Source organism: Polistes fuscatus, unplaced genomic scaffold, assembly GCF_010416935.1.
Source record: "Polistes fuscatus isolate 324 unplaced genomic scaffold, CU_Pfus_HIC Scaffold1, whole genome shotgun sequence".
Classification (NCBI taxonomy): domain Eukaryota; kingdom Metazoa; phylum Arthropoda; class Insecta; order Hymenoptera; family Vespidae; genus Polistes; species Polistes fuscatus.
Window position 1 is genome coordinate 2,192,867 of NW_025112997.1, and position 20,586 is coordinate 2,213,452.

The window sequence follows — 20,586 nt, forward strand, 5'->3', positions numbered from 1 at the left end:
ACATTTGTTTTTAACGTTTATTATAAAATTTGGTTGCAATTTTAATGATAAATTGAGGGGTCTTTACATTATTGTAAAATTTTTTTTTGTTAATTTTCGTAAGAAAAGAAAATTTTGTCCAACAAATGAATTCATTTCCATCTGCATTAGCGACAGCTATTATTTTGTTGCTCGTTTAATTTAACTTCATTTTAATATTGAACGGTGGGATTCATAGATTGAGAAATGTTGCTTGTAAAATAATATCGTAGAAATGAACTTTAGGATAGATTCATTTTCGTCTTCTCGTCTTATAATTCGTAAATTTGAATCTACCATCGTTCCGAATGTAATATCTCCCAATTCCTTAAAGCAAACAAACAAATATTTAACTGGACGATAAAAGAGGATGCTAGAAACAATCAATTCTCGTCGAGTGTTTTTAATATTATACGAAAAAAAAAAACAATAGAAACAAATTCACGAGTAAAATTGTTAACTGTCAATGATCGAATTTGTTGTAAGATAAAAAGTAAAAATTAAATAAAAAAAAGGAGCGGACTTTCCCCGAATGGCACGGATGCGAGATGCACGCGACTCGCGATTAGCACGAATTGAATAAACATTCTTTCTACATATATTATATATATATATATATATATATGTATATGTGTATATGTTTATTCAATGTTTCACTATATCTATCATATTACAAATCCTCCTACGTAGAGGAGGAACGCTAAAATGGGCTGATGTCGCTTGGCCGATGTTTCCTTGCTTCTTTCACGGGCTTTTACCGGAATCATCGAGCGAGAGCTTTTATATTATACGCTATTATCTTTATATATTTTACATATTAAATATTATATTTATATATATATATATAATATCATATATAATATAGAAACACATACACATACATTATATATTATATATTACAACGATAAATCGTAAAATCTTGATAGAAAATAATCGAAACGAGCAACGAGTCGAGTCTTTAAATGAATTCGAAAAATAAAACAAATACAAACGATGGAATAAAAAATAACGTTAAAAAAAGAAAAACTGAAAAGGAAGAAGCAGAAGAAGAAGAAAAAGAAGCAGACGACGAAACGGAAGGGAATTTAAAATATGAATGGTAGTGGAATGGAATGGGAACAAAAAAAGAAAAGAATGCAAATACTTTCAACATAGTTTTAGTCAGGGGATCGTGTTGTTAGGTCAAAAACAACCCCCACCACCCCCAACCGCCGCCGTGTTTCTCCCCCCAAACCCCCCTTTTTCTCTAGTAAACTATAATTATATATGTTTAAAAAAAATATATACGTCGGAAGGAGGTGCAGGATATCCGAGACACAGACTCCAATAATATACTTATACATGCTTCACACACATAATACATCGACCAGTCAAAGCAGGGACCACGTGATTATGTCTGAGCTGGGATTGCGACTTAGCATGGAATAACAAGTCCACGACGCTCTACTATTGACTCTGCAACCGATCCTTACTCTCTTTTTCTCACACAGACACACTCTTTCACATACACCGTCTCTCTCTCTCTTTCTCTCTCTCTCTCCCCCTCAATTTGTCTCTATTTCTCTCTTTTTTTTTGTTTTTTTTTCTCTCCCCCCCTACGATACACCCTGTATAATTTAATTCCTCGTAATTCTTAGCATTTTGAATTTTCTTTCGTAATTTATATGCTCGTATATTATTTTTTCTCTTTTTTCTTTTTTTTTTTATATATTCTTCTCTTTATTTTGTATTATTATTTTTTTTTTTTTTTTTTTTTTTTTTTTTTACGTCCAGCGTATGATTTTCCTCCTCGTCCGATTTTGTCTGTTATTTTTCCTTTCGTTTTTTCCGTCGTTATTTTCCCGACGACCCGTTAGAGCGAGCGACCCGTTCGTTCGCTTTAACGAGCCGATCAGCTTTTCTCTTACCAACGATTTCGATACTTACGAGAGTGTGTAAGTTTTTTTCACTTTACTCCTGTCTATATCTGTCGTTCTGCCTATCTTTATTCTTTCTTTTTCCTTCTTCGTTATTAGGCAAAATGGAAGAAGCGACGTTTATTATAATACGCGTATTCATTTATTTATTTATTTGTTCGAAATCAATCGCTCGATTCACGAGAGAAAAATAATTAACTAAAAAATCGATAAATGTATTATATATCCGTAAAATATTGTCAAGAAGAAATAATTTAAATTTGATATAAATATTGACTGAGTTATAAAATCAAATGAAAAGGAGAGGAAAATAACAATGTATCGGATTTCTCCCGTAACAATAACTAAACTTCTTTATTTCCCCCCCCCCCACCAATTAAAGAACTTTGGGAAATATCCAAGAAGTAATTCTTTCCCATAACATTTAGTCGTTCGCTTCGACCATTGTAACAATGGTAGACCATTAAAAACGTCCTATCGGTGTTTCCGATTATTTCATAGTTCAAAAAACTATAACCAATATAGATACACCTTCCCCGCCCCCTTCTCCCCCCACTCTCCTTCCATCTTTAACGATAATATTCGTTTTTGAGTTTCAAGCTCGAAGGAAGGATGAGAACAAAAATCCGAGCTCGAAATTCTAGATCCTAATTCTTTATCTGTATTTTTCTATACGTGTGTGCGTGTGTATGTGTTTCTTTCTTTCTTTCTTTCTTTCATCTGATCTCTCTCTGTCTCTCTCTCTCTCTCTTTCAATCTTCTTTTTCATCCCCGAGTAGGATGATCGAAATCGTTGGAAATCCTTTGATATCGTCCCAGAAGCATGTCCTTCGACGATCGTACTAACGTTCGCCAAAGGATACGCTTCGTAGGATCTATCGATCCGCAAACCCTCTCAATTCCAATACTGAGTAATCCCGTCGTGGAGTCTATAGCTGAGCGACGTCTCCATGCCAGCCAGATGCGACTCCTCATTCTTGAAATTCTCCGTGAATCGACTCCGAATCCAACTTCCTAGCGAGCCTTTCTACCATCTACCCTAAGAAGCTAATTCTCTTGTTTCCCCACCTACCATCTTTATCTATCTATCTACCTACCTCTTTCTATATCTCTAACTCTCACTCACTCACTCACTCACTCATTCTCTCTCTCTCTCTCTCTCTTGCTCATTTTCTCTTCTCTCTCTCTCTCTCTCTTTCTCTCTCTCTCTCTCTCTTTCTCTGTCTCTGTCTCTGTCTGTCTCTCGTACTATTCGTTCATTTCGAAATTTCGAGGATAGTACAGAGCAACGAGCTTATTTTCAATAAAGATACTACGATCTTTCGTCGAACGAGACACTTGCGTCAAATTTATAGAATAACATTGATAATAAAGAAATTTTAAATTCTATTATTTACGTTGATTTCTTGATAGTCTTTCATTTCTATATAGCTTTCTTGATTTCTCTCTTTTTCTCTCTCTCTCTCTCTCTCTCTTTCTCTTTCTGTCTGTCTCTCTGGCTCTCTCTTTCTATACATTTTTCTATCGATGTTTAAAAGCTTTAAATACATCGATCTTCTTCAGGAAAATATAATTGATTATATTTTATTAATTTCGCAGGACACTAATACTTTTTTACGATCGTCGGATTTTAAGTTTGAAATGTTTGATTATTAAAAGAAATTATCTTATGTTAGATCAAAGGTAACGCAAGTTTCGAAGTTCTTTAATGAATGTTCCTGTTAAAAACTACTATAACTTTTTAATACTCTTAATTATTCACCTTTAACTTGTAATTCGTAAGCTTTTAAGAAGTATCCTTTTTTCTTTTTTTTTCTATCTTTTGCTTACTCAGAACTACGATAATAATTAGATTAATTCTTTATTCAAATATTGATGGCGGTTTTAAAAGAAGTAACATTGATCGGATAAAAGATTCAGAGTCCTGACGAAATGTAACACAATCATTTGCTTTGGTAAATATCATAGACGCAATACATTCAAATTATTTTCGAAGTAGAATTTATGTTTTTAGCGAAAGATCGTAAATCAATTTTTTCGATAGATAATAAAAAAAAAAGAAAAAAAATAAGAAAAACAAACGGAGATTAATAAACGACAAGAATAAGGGCTCGCTTGGCTACGCTTAGGCTAAGTTTGCATTCATTTCGCACACATTGGTGGAACGTTTTAATCGTCTTATGAATTACTGTCATGAAATATATAATAAAGTATCCAATGATGGGTAAAATTTTAAATTTCATGGTTTGTCATTCCATTATTATTATTATTATCATTATTATATTATGAAATTTCGATTCTTCCTTAAAACGGTTAAATTTATATGCACCATAAGAAGTAAGAGACCATAACTCGTCAATCAGTTACGCTCGCAGAACCTCGCAAGTGGAAAAGTTTAACGGAGCGCGAAAAATCAGCCAATCAGGGAGAATGTCTTTTATACAAGTTCACCGACTCGACACGCTCGTATTTTTAAAATATCGCCATATAAATTTCGATCAAAATTTAGGGTGACATTTTTTTTTTCCTATGCATAACCGAGAAATTAATTTTCTATGAAAATATATATATGTTTACGTGGATGACCATATTTTATTATAACAACAATCATAATTATTAAAAGGAAATTAATAGACGTAATTTAAATGTTTGATATGTTTAATATACAATCAAATCAACTTAGAAATATAAATGCTTATAACTCGTAACGACAGTAGTCCTAATTTCTATACACTTTATGAAATTCACATACAAATCGAATTAATTTACATTATTAATGATTCAGATAGATGATTATGTCAAACGTAAACGTGCTGCGGCATACAGATTCATAGTTATACACGTATTAATTGTGTTAACAAAATTGATACAGATACACAATACGTTTAATAATCTCAATATCTATTTAGACGAGGAAATACGGGAAGATAAATATCAAATCGAAATTTGTAAGCGATTGATGATTATTTTAATAAACCAATTTTCATAAACATCAGGGGATAATAATCTTTTCTTTAATAAGCAACGTCAATCTATATGCAGATAGTGTATTATACCTGTTTCACAAATTTCTATCTCTTTGGTATATTCAATCTGACTAGAAGAAAAATAAATATAAAAAAAAGGAAAAAAGAAAATAAATGAATGAAATAAAAAGAGAAAAAAAAATTATCGTAGAAATTATATTTTTGATAAATAAAAATGAAATCTGAAATAAATCGAAGTAGAATATAGTGGAGGATTTATACAAACATAGGTTTACGATTGAAAGCGTTAAAAGTTGTGAATTTTTTCGGATTGAAAGGGGATGAAAACAGAATGGGGTGCAAAGGATCCGTTTCAAATCGCTTGGAAGGCGATCGGGGGCTCGACTAGACGTTTTGAGAAATAAGTGAGCTACCCAATACCTGTCTTTCTCACCTGTTGCACGCGTGTTACTCGCTCTGGTACGCTAACCTATTACGATGCGTCTCAAGACACACTTTTCTTTTTTTTACAATCCGTACTTATTTTCTTTTTCCATTCGTTTCTTTTCGTTTCTTCAAAAGCGATCCCGTTTTTTTTTTCGTTTGCCATTTTTCTTTCCCTCTTAGTTTTAGTTCTTCTAGATTCATCATTATCATCATCATCATCATCATCATCATCGAGTGATCGGAAAAAAAGTTTGCTTTTCCACTTGCGAACGGAATTGTTCGAATTCTTAGAAAAACAAAAATGTCCTACGGAACATTTGACGAATATGTTTAATGCTATAAATGAATAAAAATGAATTGAAGAAAAAACAAAAGAAATAATGCAACGAAGCCGCTATTGAGTACGAGATGGATGCATATTTATTGTTCGGATGCACCCTTACTTGCGTGCCCCTCGGCGTACTTTGGCGTCACGTTGTTCGAATATTTAAGAACAATTTTGGGATTGTACCTTGGTGGGTTACACCGTGCGCACGAGAACGGGGCACTCGTGTAAGACCAATTTACCGATAAATTCTATCGGTTTTATTTTTTCACGATTATTAATTCGAATGATATATCGAACTTTTCGTATTTCTTCTGAGAAAAGTTTGACAATTAAATCGTTCGATAGTGAGTGTCTCGCTTCCGGTACGATCGATTAGTCTCGAAATTATCGCAATAACTCAATGAGAGTATTTTAATATTTTATATGAACGAGTCTTACGCGAATTAAAAATAAAATAAAATATATTATTTATAATCAATTATATATCTATATATATATATATACATATTATAAATATTTAATTAATTATAAATAATTTCCCGATTTATCTCGAGACAAGGATACGTAACGAAAGAGAGAATACTCGTATTTTTTTCTTAAATGCACAATGCGAGTCGGACGTAAATGTTTAAATAAAAAATAAATAACAAAACAATATTTAGGATTATATAATCGCGATTAATCGAGAGCACGGTTGAGGATGCAACTTCCATTATGTTTATAATCTAAAAATAAAGAAACAATTTTCGATAATACATTTCTCCCTAAAGAAACACGTTTATTTTAATCTTTTTTTCTTCGTGTATATATATTATAGTTATTCCCATGATCGCGTTTACGTACGAATGATTGATCGATCCGCTCGTTTATCTTCCTCGATCACTGTTCCTTCTCTCTTTCTATCTATTTCCTTTAACGTAACATATTTTCATCTCCTCAACTTGAAAATTGTCTTTTTACCAAGCTGATAAATCGATATCATTCGTCAAAAATTATATTACCTTCTCTACCTGCTTATTCGACTATCGTTCTCGTTCCAAACCGGTTCGAAAGAAAAATCGGATTCTTCGCGATGATAAAAATGAGAAAAAAAAGAAAAAGAAAAAGAAAAATAACAAGGAAACACTTTCTCATTTTACCTTCTTCCTTCCGCAAACAATAATTAACAACGTGATCGAAATTTAAGAACGGTACGAAAAAAAAGAAGACAGATAGATCAATCGGTTAATAAAGACGATCGATTAATATCGAAAACGGTACAAAAAAAAACTAGAATTACTTTTGAATCCTTGTCATAGAAAAAGAAAAAAAAAAAGAAAAAAAAGAAAAATCGACAACAAGGAAGAAACTCGACAAAAAAAAAAATCATCGTAGCCTGTCAGCCCTAAACTCAACCGTGTCATCCTCTTGTGCACCCTTCCCTCCCACTCCACCTCTCTACTCTCAGTTCGAAGCAGCCCACGAGTGGAGATTTACGAGCGAAACGATCTTTTCGTGATTCGATGATCCCAGAGCAGCGTTTGTTCGTTCGTTGTCAACGATGGCCGATCTTTTTCTATTGCACTTTCGAGTCCCGTTTTACCTCGTAAATTCGTATCGAGAGACGGTCAGACGAATTTATTTTTCTCTTTTATTTTTTTTATTTTTTCTTTTTTTTTTTAATCTCTCAAACTCTCATTCAATATTTTTGTTCTCTCTCTCTCTCTCTTTCTCTCGCGTGTTCCGTCTATCTTTCGTCTAAACGGGATTTGTGCCAGGCCCCCTCCCCCTTCCTGCTCCGGTTTTTCTCACCGTGCTCTCTCTCTTTCTAACGTTTTTTTTTCCGTCTCTATTTCGTTCAAAACTTCGAAATAACGCAGTCCGAGCGCATTTTCTTTACCGATTTTGCTACTCTTTACTTTTCTTTTCCTCTTATTTTTTTTTTGTTTTTTTTTTTTTTAAAATAAACAAACGCCTATTGCATATAACGTTTTCCCCATCACGTCTCTGTCTCTGTCTGTCTAACTAAATCTTTCTAAACTATCTATCTAATTAACTAACTAACTAACTAACTATCTATCTATCTATCTATCTATCTATCTATATCTATCTATCTACTGTCTCTTTCCCGTCGCAATCTACCCTTCTCGATTCCATGTATTTCTATTATAATTATAATGAATTTGCTCTACTCTGTTTCTCTAAAAACAATACCTGTTATTATATTATACGTATATATATATATATATATGTATATATGTATATATATATATATATATATATATATGTGTCTATGTATATTCTGAATGTCAATATGTTCCTCCCTGTTGTCTAATTGGAAAATTTGTATATAAAAATAGATAAGCAAATAGAAAAATAAAAAAACATATATATATGAGAAACTACTAACTATAACTAACTATAGGAAAATATAGAAAAAAAAAAAGAAAAATCATAAAATAAAATTAAAAAGTCGAAGCAGAGAGAAAAAAAACAGTGAATGTGTAATCATTCGAAATTTAAAATATCATATCTGGAAAAGGGGAAAAAAAAAGCAAAGCTACATAGGTCGTTATATTTCATTTGTGTAATTAAATGTAATAATATCGTGATGCGCGCGTGCGTGCGTGTGTGTATGTGTGTGTGTCGCATGTCCCCGTATAATTGATTAATTATTATTGTTAGTCGGTGTACATCGGTGTACGTTTTAAATGGTCGTATTCCCTAATATATTTGTACTTGTCCTACCGAGGAAGTAGAGATGCATGTGGTTAACAATATACGATATATGTATATGTAATATATTATATTATATCTAGAGCTACTGTTTATGTAGCACGTAAGAATATCTATATCTATACATATTCTGTTCTCTATGTTTTCACCTCCTTCGTGTCCTCTTTCAGTCTCATTTTCTCCCTCTTTGTCGGTCTCTATCGTCACCCTTGCATTACGAGTTTAAAGGGACACACCTATTAGTCGTTCCTTTGTACATATGTACCTAATATGTACATGTAGGTACTGTATACTCTCCTGTGTCACGGTATATGTTTATGAGCGAATATGTGTGTGTGTGTGTGCGTGTCGTGCGTGCGTGCGTTCGTATTTCTCTGTTGCGTGTATGTCTCTCTGTGTATACGTGAGAGCAGCTGTGCATATTTGCTATTCGCACGAACCTCCCTAGTCCCTATTTTCAATGTTCCCCCACGTATATACATACACACATACACATACAATCACGCACGTTACATACACGTATTTACTTATATATATATACATAAGATACTAACCTATCTCTCCCTTCTTCTATCTCTCTCGCTCTGTACATTATCATTTACCGTTCCAGCTCTCAAGTACGATCCTAGATACTCGCCAAACTACTCACGAATTCCTTTGAAAGATTTCCACTTGCAAAAGGGATAGACCCGTCCCTACGTACTTCGGAAATTTACTTCATTGATAACACGAGAAGAAATGGAATCGAAAAAAGAAAAATATATAACGAAAAAAGAAATAGATAAATCATCAGCCCTCCCCCTCTTCGTCGAGTTTATCTATTTGCGGCGAGACTCGTCTCGTCGTTGCGTTTAAAAAAAGAAATAGGAAAAGAAAAACAAATCTTAGACTCTCGTGTCTCGTTTGCACAGACATATACGCCCACGACATATATCTATCTACTCCTACCTTCTATAAAAAAAAAAAAACAAAATAAAAAGAAAGACAGGTGATTTTTATTCGAAGTTTTTTTTTTTTTAAGCAAGGAATGATTCGTGATAAAGAAAAATCTGTTGGATGTAAAAGATGACGAAAATGGCTCGTCGGATGTATTCAAACGTAATTCATCGTTTGTTTATCAAATAAAATAAATTACACGCGTCGTATGTTTGTTCGTGTAGTTTATATATGTTTACGGAACACGATTTATGGTTATATCTCAATAGATCCGATCATAGAAGAATCCGCGTCGGTCTCTTTCGATCGTATACAATTGAGCTGTAGATTCTCCATCACAGTATAGTGAAATTTCATACAAATTTAGTTTGTCCTGTTTGGACAAGTAACAAGTGTATTTAGTTAATTGTAATATAAAGCACACGCGTACGTATATGGTATCGATTATGTTTAATTTATAATGTAAAATACGATAAATATTTCGCGTAAAATATATTTGTTTGAAAATCGAAGCTTACTAAAATATATTATATTAATCATTCGCGTTATTACGTACGCGCGAAAACGTACGCGGCCACGCACGTTTCAAGATCGAATCTAACAAGAAAAGTGATATTTTAATAAATCAAATATTATACTTATGATAAATCAATTGTTTTCAATCAATCTCATTAATGTTGTTGAATACTACTCTTTATTGATAAAACCGTACGCAAAGGAAGCGAGTTTGTCGGTTAATTATACATCAACCCATAAAGTTGCTAAATAACGAGTCAACATAGACACACTCCAAACACCCACCCACTCTTGTGTTTTAATCAAAGCCACATTCTATTTAGTCTATCGCTAACTTCGATAAAATTGCCACAGGCTTGGAATGAGAGTTTGAGTAATCAAATGAATGTTTCATGAGTTGAAACGGATGCGATGTGACTAGAATTATTTAACGTCAAAACATATCAAATAATTCCTCGGTCGCAGTTGTTAAAGACACTTTCGATAATATGCTAATAGCTGATTAGTATAGGGGACAGGGAGGGCAAGTCGACAAAATGAATCTCACCATGCAACACCGTGAAAAGAAGGGGTAGTCGAGGGGGCCGAGGGAGTTGAAAGTTAGACTCGTTAAAATCTACGTACATACAAACACATTCCATTTGGCGACTGATCAAAGAGCAACAGATATTACTATACTAGAATTCAAACGGAACGATCTTTTCAACGATGCTGCTGTAAAAAAAGTAATCCAAAAAATACAAAGAAAGAGAGAGAGAGAGAGAGAGAGAAAGAAAAAGAAAAAGAGAACGAGATTTTTCTGTTCTCCAACTCGATTCAGTCACTCGTATCACCTTTTAAGCTTTGATGCAGTTTAATTTTACAATCTCGTTGCACCCGTATGTCACACAGGAAAATTCCATTAGAATTGTACCTTCAATGTACAAAGAAAGTGGCTTTGGTCAATGTCAAAGGACAAAAAAAGAAATATATTCACGATGTTATTTTCAGTTACGAGTACTTGGGATATTTTGTTTCACGTTGAGATGAAAAAACGTTTAACATAATATGTTAGGTAAATCGGAAGAAATAGGAATACATATATGAACGACCGTGTGTCACGTTTGAATTTCACCGACGAGCCGATAACTTCTCATCTGTGTTCAATTGCTCTTTTAAAAAACATCTTCACCTTATACACGTTTCACTCTACATACACGTACTACATACATTTTCTTACATACATACTTTACATACATATTACATAAATACAAGCTGCACGAAACTTTCCTTTCTAGTTTCGCATGTTAAATCGAGTAAAAACGTTAGGTAGTGTAACGTTTCGAATGGAAGACCAACGAACCCCACTTTTATTTCACTTTTACGACTAAACGAAGAGAGAACCAACCCTCTCGTTCCTATTTTTTCTTTTTTTGAAGAAACGAATTTAAGTAGCGATCGAATTAAAAAATCAATAGACTCGAGAACACAGTCGTAAAAACTTACCCTGCGGCCGATACTGGGTACTTCCCCTTTTTTCTCCTTTCAATTTTTTAACTCGAGATTCGACTTACCGACTGCTGCTGCAAAAGCCAGTAAAAAACGATTTTACGTTTGGTCATCGACGATTGCTCCTGAAATTTTTATCGATTTAATTTGTTTTTTCTTTTTCTTCCAAAGAAAGATAAAAAAAAGATCGGAAGTCCCTCGTTCTTTTTTTCATCTTTCCAATAGCATGCTTCTCTTGGAATGTAATTAGACTTGTAAATATGTAAATATGTGAGATTTTTCTTTTTTATGATATACATAATCTTTCGCATGCGAGGCACGTATGTGTATGATAGAAGTTTCCTAAATAAACGGTACGCTAAAATAATGATTGGTACACGCTCGTTTTAATCAAACTTTGACCTTGATAGCTCGATCTGGTCCTCGAGTCAGAGAAGGGAGGTGACTTGTCCGATTTCATCATGAACGGGGAATGGTACCTCATCGGTGAGTTTCTCTGGAGTTGAAAGTTTGCCGGGAGTTTGAAATCACCGAATTGCAGACATTTCCTATCAGCGTGTATAATAAATAATCTACGTGCGTGCAAAAAAAGAAAAAAAAAAAAGAAACCTAGCATCGAAGAGGAAACGATGAACGACAATGCATTTATACATAATATAATTTAATATTATTAATAATAATAATAATAATAATAATAATAATAATAATATTAACGAAAGGAATAGCATAAAAATCAATTTTTGTCTACTTGAAAAAAAAAAAAAAAAAGAAAATATGTTATTTTATAATTATTATATTATTTATTATTTCTACGATGAGAGATGATTTAAGGGGTGATAAATGTTCCTCTTTCCTTTTATTTGTCTCTCTCTCTTTCTCTTGCTCGTATTAATTCGTTAACTCGAGTGACATCGAGATGAGAGAGGAATGGCAGGATGAGGTGAGCTTATTAACGTTGAGGTCAACGTAGCGTCGATATTGGCGCAAGAATCGATTGTGAGAGTGGTCGGTGGAAAGGGCTTGCGGGCGGGGATGGGAGGGAAGGTGGGTAGGGGGAGGGGGCTTGGTGGCTTTCTGACGGAAGCATATACCGCGGAAGCAGCAGCCCTCCTCCTTTCCCTTTGTACGTCGAGATCAAAGCCCCTTGTCTCTTGTCCCCTCATTTCCCTCCTTCCATACTCTCCACTCGTATATGCCCTCCCTCCTCTTCCCTCAAGTTCTTCTCTTGCCATTATCTATCCAGCATTCGTACGTATGCATCTACCACGTTAATGCACACGGTTGTTAATCCATGGTAATTTGCAAATCTGTTTGTCGAGGTATTACTTCAAGCGTGAACGAGAAGATTGCTCGATGATTTTAGCCCGAAGGACGTTCATACCCCGAATATATACCTATAAAGGGTCAAATTTTCATAATGGTTACAAAGCATATACCTACTTTATCCGCTGTGTAATATTTATATCGTTTCAGTAGGTAATGACAATAGCGTATCTTTTTGTCTTCGTTATGGTATAATAAATAATAAAGTATATAGATAAAGTTTTAGAGAGGGGATACGGGTTCGTTCGGAGTTAACATTTGAACGAGTTACTAATTTAAAAAGATTTAACTTTTGATCGTTGTGTTGTTGTTTTTTTTTTATATACGTGTGCCGCGTATATACATATACATATATATATATTCTAATACACATTGACAGACTGCTTTTCGATCTGTCACCGGCAGAATATATCCTAGTCCACTCTTCGAACTCTGTCAACGGTTGTTGGACATCCTTGACCGAAGAGTCGAGTCAGCTTACATCAACGTCCTTGACGTTTAATTAAAATCGAAGTTAAATTCGCCCATTGCCATCTATAAACAATCGATCCAGTTTCGATCCGGCAGGCGGGCGGGCTGGCAGGGGGGGGTTTATCGATTAAAGTTTTTTTTCTATCACTTTCGATTGATTTATTTATTTGTTTTTTTTTCTTTTTTTTTCTTGTTCCTCGTGTTCCTGTTTGTCCCATTCAGTTGTAACGATTGAAACGAATATCGATCGATAGGAGGAACGTCGGAATGTCGATCGAGAATTGGTAAAAAGATTAGGATAGCTTTGAATCGAACGTATCTACCATATGTGTGTATAGTAAATCGAACTAGCGACACAATGGCCGTTCTCGTCTTCTCCTAAACTTTCCGGAGTTTTTTCTTATCAAGGCTAAGTCACCTCGAGATCGTTGATATCGATTGAATAGAAACCAAAAGAATTTATGAGCATTCTTGATGGTTCAACCAAGACGATAGCCATGCTTTCAGAATGTGATTTTCTTTTCAACGTATAATAGATACCATATATATATATATAATATAATAACAACGTAATTCACAATACCGACCGATATCTTCATTTACTTTTATTATTTTTTTCAATATTTCAAATCAAATTTTAATATCCATTAAAAAATGATCAATATTTGTTAACAAACTTTTCGTAAATTAAATTTGTAACTCTGACACAATTTTCTCATAAATTTGTACCATCCGTTTAATATTATCAACAATATATTTTGATATTTATTTCATTAATGATCGATTTAAAAAAGAGAATTTGTACCATCCGTTTAATATTATCAACAATATATTTTGATATTTATTTCATTAATGATCGATTTAAAAAAGAGAAATCTTATGAATGCCAAATAAATGTAAGTATTTTCTTTTCCTCTCATTCATTTTTCATCACGCTTAAATCGTATTTTATTTATCTTTTTTCTTTTTTTTCCTTTCTTTCCTTTCTTTCCTTTTCTTCCTTTTTTTTCTTTTTTTGATTCCAGTCAATAAATCCAACGACAAAATCTTGACTACCTTTTCCTACGTTTACAACCGAGATTGAACGCGGCAAAAGAGAGGATGGGGGAAAAAAAAAAAGGAAGAAGGAAAAGATGAAAAACGGTATCGAAAAAGTTGTAGGATCCTTAAAATAGAACATTCGTTTAGATAAAATGTCCTCGTTTCGATCGAAATTCCCCGATGGTGTAATATTCCTCAACGCGAATGGATTCCTATAACCAAGGGAAATAGAGACAAGGGCTTTTACGTTTCGACGTGAGAGGGAAAGATCGTGTCGAATAAATCGAACGAATGAACGAACGAACGGTACGTACGTTTTGAAATCTTACAAATGAATGGTACCATTACTTCTATGTACATTTTATTTTTTAATCTTTCACGAAACCTCCGTGTCATTCGATCTCGATAAGAGAGAGAGAGCAAGTAAGGAAAGAAAAAAGAAGAAGAAGAAAACACAAAAATATATATGACACGATTCTCGTGTAAGTTAGTAGTAGCAGCAGCTAAAGGAGAAATGACTTTTGGTGGTATTTACTTAACAACATTGAGGTTGTGTTTTAGATCGAGTTTACGTTTAATTTCATGAGTCTCAACGGTCTGCGATCTCGGTCTCCCGTGCCACTCAGCAATTCCAATTGCATAATAATTATTCCCTTAGCGAGAGTAGCTAAGGGAAATACGAGTAGTATAATAATATATACAACGTATATATATATATGTATAATACAAACATAATGCATAGATCAATATATATATATAATAAAAAAGGAAGAGGAAACGAGAAGTTTGGCGATCGCACTATTAAAAAAGAAGCAGAAAAAAGTTAATAGTAATCGAGTCAAATAACACATTGTTCTTTTTCTCGTAGAAGTTTCGATCGAAGGAGAGGAATAATACTCGTCCCTCTTCGCAAATCTCGAATTATCGATGTTAAACTTGTTCAATATTGCAGGTATGCCTGGACGAAAGAATACGATAGTGTATAAGTGCTGTCCGGAGCCGTACGTCGACGTAACGTTCACGATACAGATACGCAGGCGAACGCTATACTATTTTTTCAACCTGATCGTGCCCTGCGTCCTGATATCGAGTATGGCCCTATTGGGTTTCACATTGCCGCCCGATTCCGGAGAGAAGCTCACCTTAGGTAACGTAACTCTTAGCATGCCTTGCCTGCCGCACTTATTTATCAGCTAGATAACATACACACACGTGTGTTATTATATTATATATTTATTTATTTATTTATTTATTTATTTATCCTTTTAGTTCTTTCGTATATCCTTTTTTTTCAATCTCGAGGCTTCTATCTCTAACCTATACTTCTACTATTATTATTATCATTATTATTATTATTATTATTCTTACTACTGCTATTACTACTACTGCTATAACTATTACCACTACTATTATTACTACTATTATTACTACTAGTACTACTCTACTATACTATTACTATGTTATATGCGTCTCGTCGTGTATGCATATATGGAGTTTGATATACACATTGTATATTATATACCGGTGTATGTACTTATTTACATCCAACATTCGGTAACATATCCATCTCTCTCGTATACTCGTTTCTTTTCATTCATTTCGTTCGTATTTTTCGTCTTTCTTTCTCTCTCTCTCTCTATCTATCTATCTATTACCCTCCCTCTCTCTCTCTCTCTCTTTTTTTCTCTCTCTTTCTCTTTCTATCTCTACTAATCTATCTCTATCTATTTCTTTTTCTTTCTATCTTTCTATCTCTTAACCTTAATCTTTTTCTCTCCGTACCACGGTTGACCATCTAACGTTCGTTTCGTTCCATATGATCCAAACAATAACTAACGAACAGGGATGTTTAATTACATTGTTTTAATTCTTGCATCTCGATGAAAATCGATCGGTCGATCGAAAAAACATGACCACCCTAAACCACCACCACCACCCCCACTCTGTTTCTACTCAACGTAATAATACTTTCTCTTATTTCTTTCTTTCTCGAGAAAATGATTCTCTTAGTTCTCTCTTGCGAAACGGCAACGTTTTCAAACGTACGCGTATGTATATACACGTATATATATACATATATATATTTATATATAAGTATACTAGAGTATTTTTCTCCGTCCGATTCCACTCGATCACTGCTTTTGTCTTCGAAGCAAAATAATGGTATGGTATAGGAAAGTTTTCGTTATAGGAAATTGTGTTTCCTTGTGTGCTTCGTACTCGCTTGAATTTCCACATTGGTGGAAGAATGTGAAACGAAACCGAGAGAATATTTTTCTTCGACTATCTTCGACGAAATATGTACGCGAAGGTAAAACGCGTAGGTTGGTAGGTATAGGTGGTTTGTTATAGATAATGACTACAGAAAAAATGTTCAAACGTCAGTTCGTACGTTCACAAGTTATGCGATTTTATTAGAAAAAAATCTACTGAGATAATTTTAATTATCCTTATCTCGATTGAAATCTCTTCGGTGTAACGAATACGTTGAATATTATTTTTATTCGTCGATATGGAATTTCGTGGAAACGGGGGGGAGGGGGTCTTCTTGTTATTCTACGTAAGTTCGTTCGTTCGTTCGTAAGATCAAATAAAATAGATAAAAGAATCAGATAGGAATATTTCTTAGTAAAGGTATTGTATACTTGGAAATTAATCTCTCGTGAAAAAGTGTGGGGGAAAAAAGTACTCGATATAATTTCATTTCATTATACACACGACAACGCCTACAATCTTTTTACCCTTTTCCCTTCCTTCCTTTCTCCCTTTCTTCTGGTCTCTCAATCTCTTTTCTCTTCTCTTCACTTTTCATAAGTTGTTTAGTCGAGGAGTAAACATTTTCACATTCTCCTTGTTGAGAAAGAGTGAAATTTCGTGTGAGAAATAAGGGTAGCGTAACGTTAGGGTAGCATTGCGTTAGTTTAGAAAAGGGATGTGTGTCGCTACAGGAACGAGAATAGGATTTTTCGGCAAGAGATAAGCCGCGAAGAGCATTAGAGAAGAGTAACGCAAACGCGAAACTTTGTTTACCTAGGGAGTTTGCCCGAGGAACCAGTGACATGCTAATTTATAAAGTAAATTAGTAATCCCGTTTGAAAGTGCGGACGGGAGGTACTAAACAAACACGCGCACATCCACATATATACGAGTACATTACCATTACTTTTATTACTACTACCACTACTACTATTATTACTGTTACTATTACTTTCGGGGAAAAACAAAAAATTACGGATGAATTACCATTTATCGTATTTAACTTTTCATTGAGGAAATTATGTACATACTTTCCTATCGTTTTACCACCACCTTGGGAAATACGTAACTTCCTGAAATCCCGTTTAATTATGCTCTCATACATACATATCTTATATGGTATGATGATTCCAATTTCAATTTAGTTATTGAAATTATTCACGAGTAGTTTCATTCTTTTTATTTGCTTTTTTGTTTTCTTTTTTTTTTTTTTACCTGTACAAATGTGTACGATTTAAATTAGAAAAGAAATAAAAGAAAATAGAATATAAATGATATTCATATCTATTTCTTACTTTCTTATTCCGAAAGAATTTCTTTTGCAAATGATATGACATTGATCGAGCATAATTTACATGGGACAGAACAGTTCTCATGGCTTATGTATCGCGCCATTACGAGCATTATGGTGGCTGCTTGAAGATCGTAATACAAGAATATATTCGTTTGCCATGTATATATGCGTCCCTTTATGCGTAAAATTCACTTCTACTCGTATAGACCTTCCCCTAACCCTTTCTATCTTTCTCTTTCTCTATTTCATCTTCTTTATTTTTCTCATAAAATAGTATAGTACCTATCTAAACATATAACATAGGCATAAACATGCCAACTTTATATCTACGTTTACAAACCTATATTTAACCGAAATATTGTTTAAGAATGACTTGAGAATGACTTGAAATGAAGAAAACAATTTTTTGAGAATGTTAAATCGCGAATCGAAAAAGAGTATTCATTTGTGATCGTTTTTAACATAGTCAATTTAGTACTTAAATAAATATCGTCAATATGTAGGTAGACAGAAAAGAATCGAGCAAGATTTATTCGATACGACAAAAACTTACAATTAGTTACTTGATATACTTGGAAAGTATTTCTTCCCTCTTTCGTTTTCTTATTTTCTCTCTCTCTTTCTCTCTCTCTCTCTCTCTCTCTCTCTCTCGGTGTAAAAGAAAATTACGGAGTTTTATCTTACCCTGATTTGTTCGGATGTTCTTTACGAGGGTCAATTAAATTCGCAGCAATTTAAATAAACGTCGAATTCGTTCTTATTAGCCAGAACATCGAATGGTCTTAGTTAAGTGGATTGATAACGTCAAGTTCGTTTAGCAAAGAAGAAGTTAAAGGAGATTGCGTTGAAATCAAATTCGATTTCTTTTTCCAGGACGAACCTTTTCTCCTCCTCGGTTTGAAGAAAACAGCCGGAGATTTGATCTCGTTCAATGTACAGTCCCATATATATTTTTATTTTCGACAACTGATCCTCTCATCTCTCTTCTTCCTCGTTTTTCACCAAATTCTCTTCTTCTTCTTCTTCTTCTTTTTCTTTTTCTTTTAGTACTTACTCGTCTTTAACCTTTAATGATCTCGTTTTGTTCGAAAAGCTTTTGATACCTAACTTCCACTCGAATCTACCTCTGACTTGTTTTCCTTTCATCTTCTTTCTCTCTCTCTCTCTTTCTCTCTCATCCTCTTTCATTTTTCCATCCGACAAACTGGACTCTTTTCTTAATTATGATAGATTTATTGTGGAATTAGGTTCATCTAACGTGAAACGTTTTTCTCGAGCTCGTTTTCTAGATGAGCGTTCAAATCGACCAACCTTTTTTCGTTCTAGGTAAAAAGTGCAAATTCCCTGGACAATCTCGTGACCTCGTTTTACGTACGTCCAATTTATCGTAATACATATAACACCGTGACAAGATATTTTCCAATTTCATTCTTTTATATTTAGCTTTACCTATGTTATAACGATCTATCTTATTATATTTTAATGGATACACCTAGACTTTATTTTCATCTAATTTTTCTTCAACGGTACCGAATACGTCGTCGTTGTTGTATCCCTTAATCAATGAATATTCCTAATAAAATAGAAAATGATTATTATTATCGATTAAAAAAACAAGTGCCGGTTAGATTCCTTTCAACATTCTTGGCTTAACCGATTCTGAATTATTATTTATGAATTGAAAGTATAGCTTGGATTTGGTCAAATTTAAATTTTCAGTTAATTTACGTAAAACTTTTTTTTTATTATTATTGTTTCACCACGTTACACGTTCATTTTTGTACATGTATATATACGTAGATAAAAATTTAAAAATCGAAACACTTTTTACGTATAGTAATAGTAAATGAGTATCTGTACTTTTCCAGAGAATTACAATTTTCCATATTGAATAGCATCGTATGTGTATGCGTGTACCAATGAACGGTAATTTTAATTAAGAATTCAAATCGATCGACCGATATCCTCGAGCGATCGAAATTTCGCAACGATTAAATACTTCGAAAATTTATAAATGAAGAATAAATTCGTTTGACCAATTAAATTTTTTATTTTAATAATTTCATAGCAATGTTCACGTTTCTGGTTAATCTCTTCCTATCGTAATACGAAATATCAAATTAATTGAATAAATTTGTATTATTATTATTATTTTGTACCAATAATGCAGAACCTTTTAATTATAAAGAAATCGCGTAGAAGTCTGATTTTGATTATAAAATTGTTCGTGAATTTTTTATAGGGAAAAAACAAGCTTCGAAAAATTCTATGGATTTTTTTTTTTTTTTGTTTTTTTCAGCATACGACGATGTTACAAAACGTTACTCATGCAACTCACGAGCCGCTTCTTTGCGTAATACAAATTATTGAAAATTTATAGATTAATTAGATTACCTAATTTGAAAGTAAACGATGAATATTTTGAAGTGTTCGTTTAAATTCATAAAATGTTATCGTAATTTTTGGCAGATTGACGATATTAGACGATCCTGTTCAAAGAACGTTTATTTTGTGATACAATCTAAAATCTGTTATAAATGACTATACACTGGTAGAAAAATTGGACAGCTGTCGAAGGACGCCGGTGCATTTGACGTTAACATATTGGACATGACTTTAGACAGAACTTCATATCGGTCTTTTACACTTTACGATTTCCTTTTCAAGTACTTACAATCCGATTTTTATATTTGCTTATTTTTGCTTAGATCGCTACTTTTGATTCAATCAAATTTTCAAATATAATAAAACGAAGACATTATTCGTTTAAAAATGTCCGTATTTGTAAGATGTTCAGATTAATTCGATGACTTTCTTTTATAACTTTTGTTTCAATTCGAATTTCTGCGTTGTGATGGCATCTAGAAAAAC

General features: G+C 33.4%; 1 protein-coding gene across 1 annotated transcript in view; it reads left to right on the forward strand.

The window, feature by feature from the left end:
- The window catches only part of LOC122518943 (acetylcholine receptor subunit alpha-type acr-16), a 249,106-nt gene that overhangs the window by 154,934 nt on the left and 73,586 nt on the right, over positions 1-20,586 (forward strand). Inside the window, exons 7-8 of the mRNA XM_043638086.1 lie at positions 11,741-11,816; positions 15,118-15,312. Coding sequence (XP_043494021.1) covers positions 11,741-11,816; positions 15,118-15,312 — 271 coding nt within the window. The remainder of the gene's footprint in view (positions 1-11,740; positions 11,817-15,117; positions 15,313-20,586) is intronic.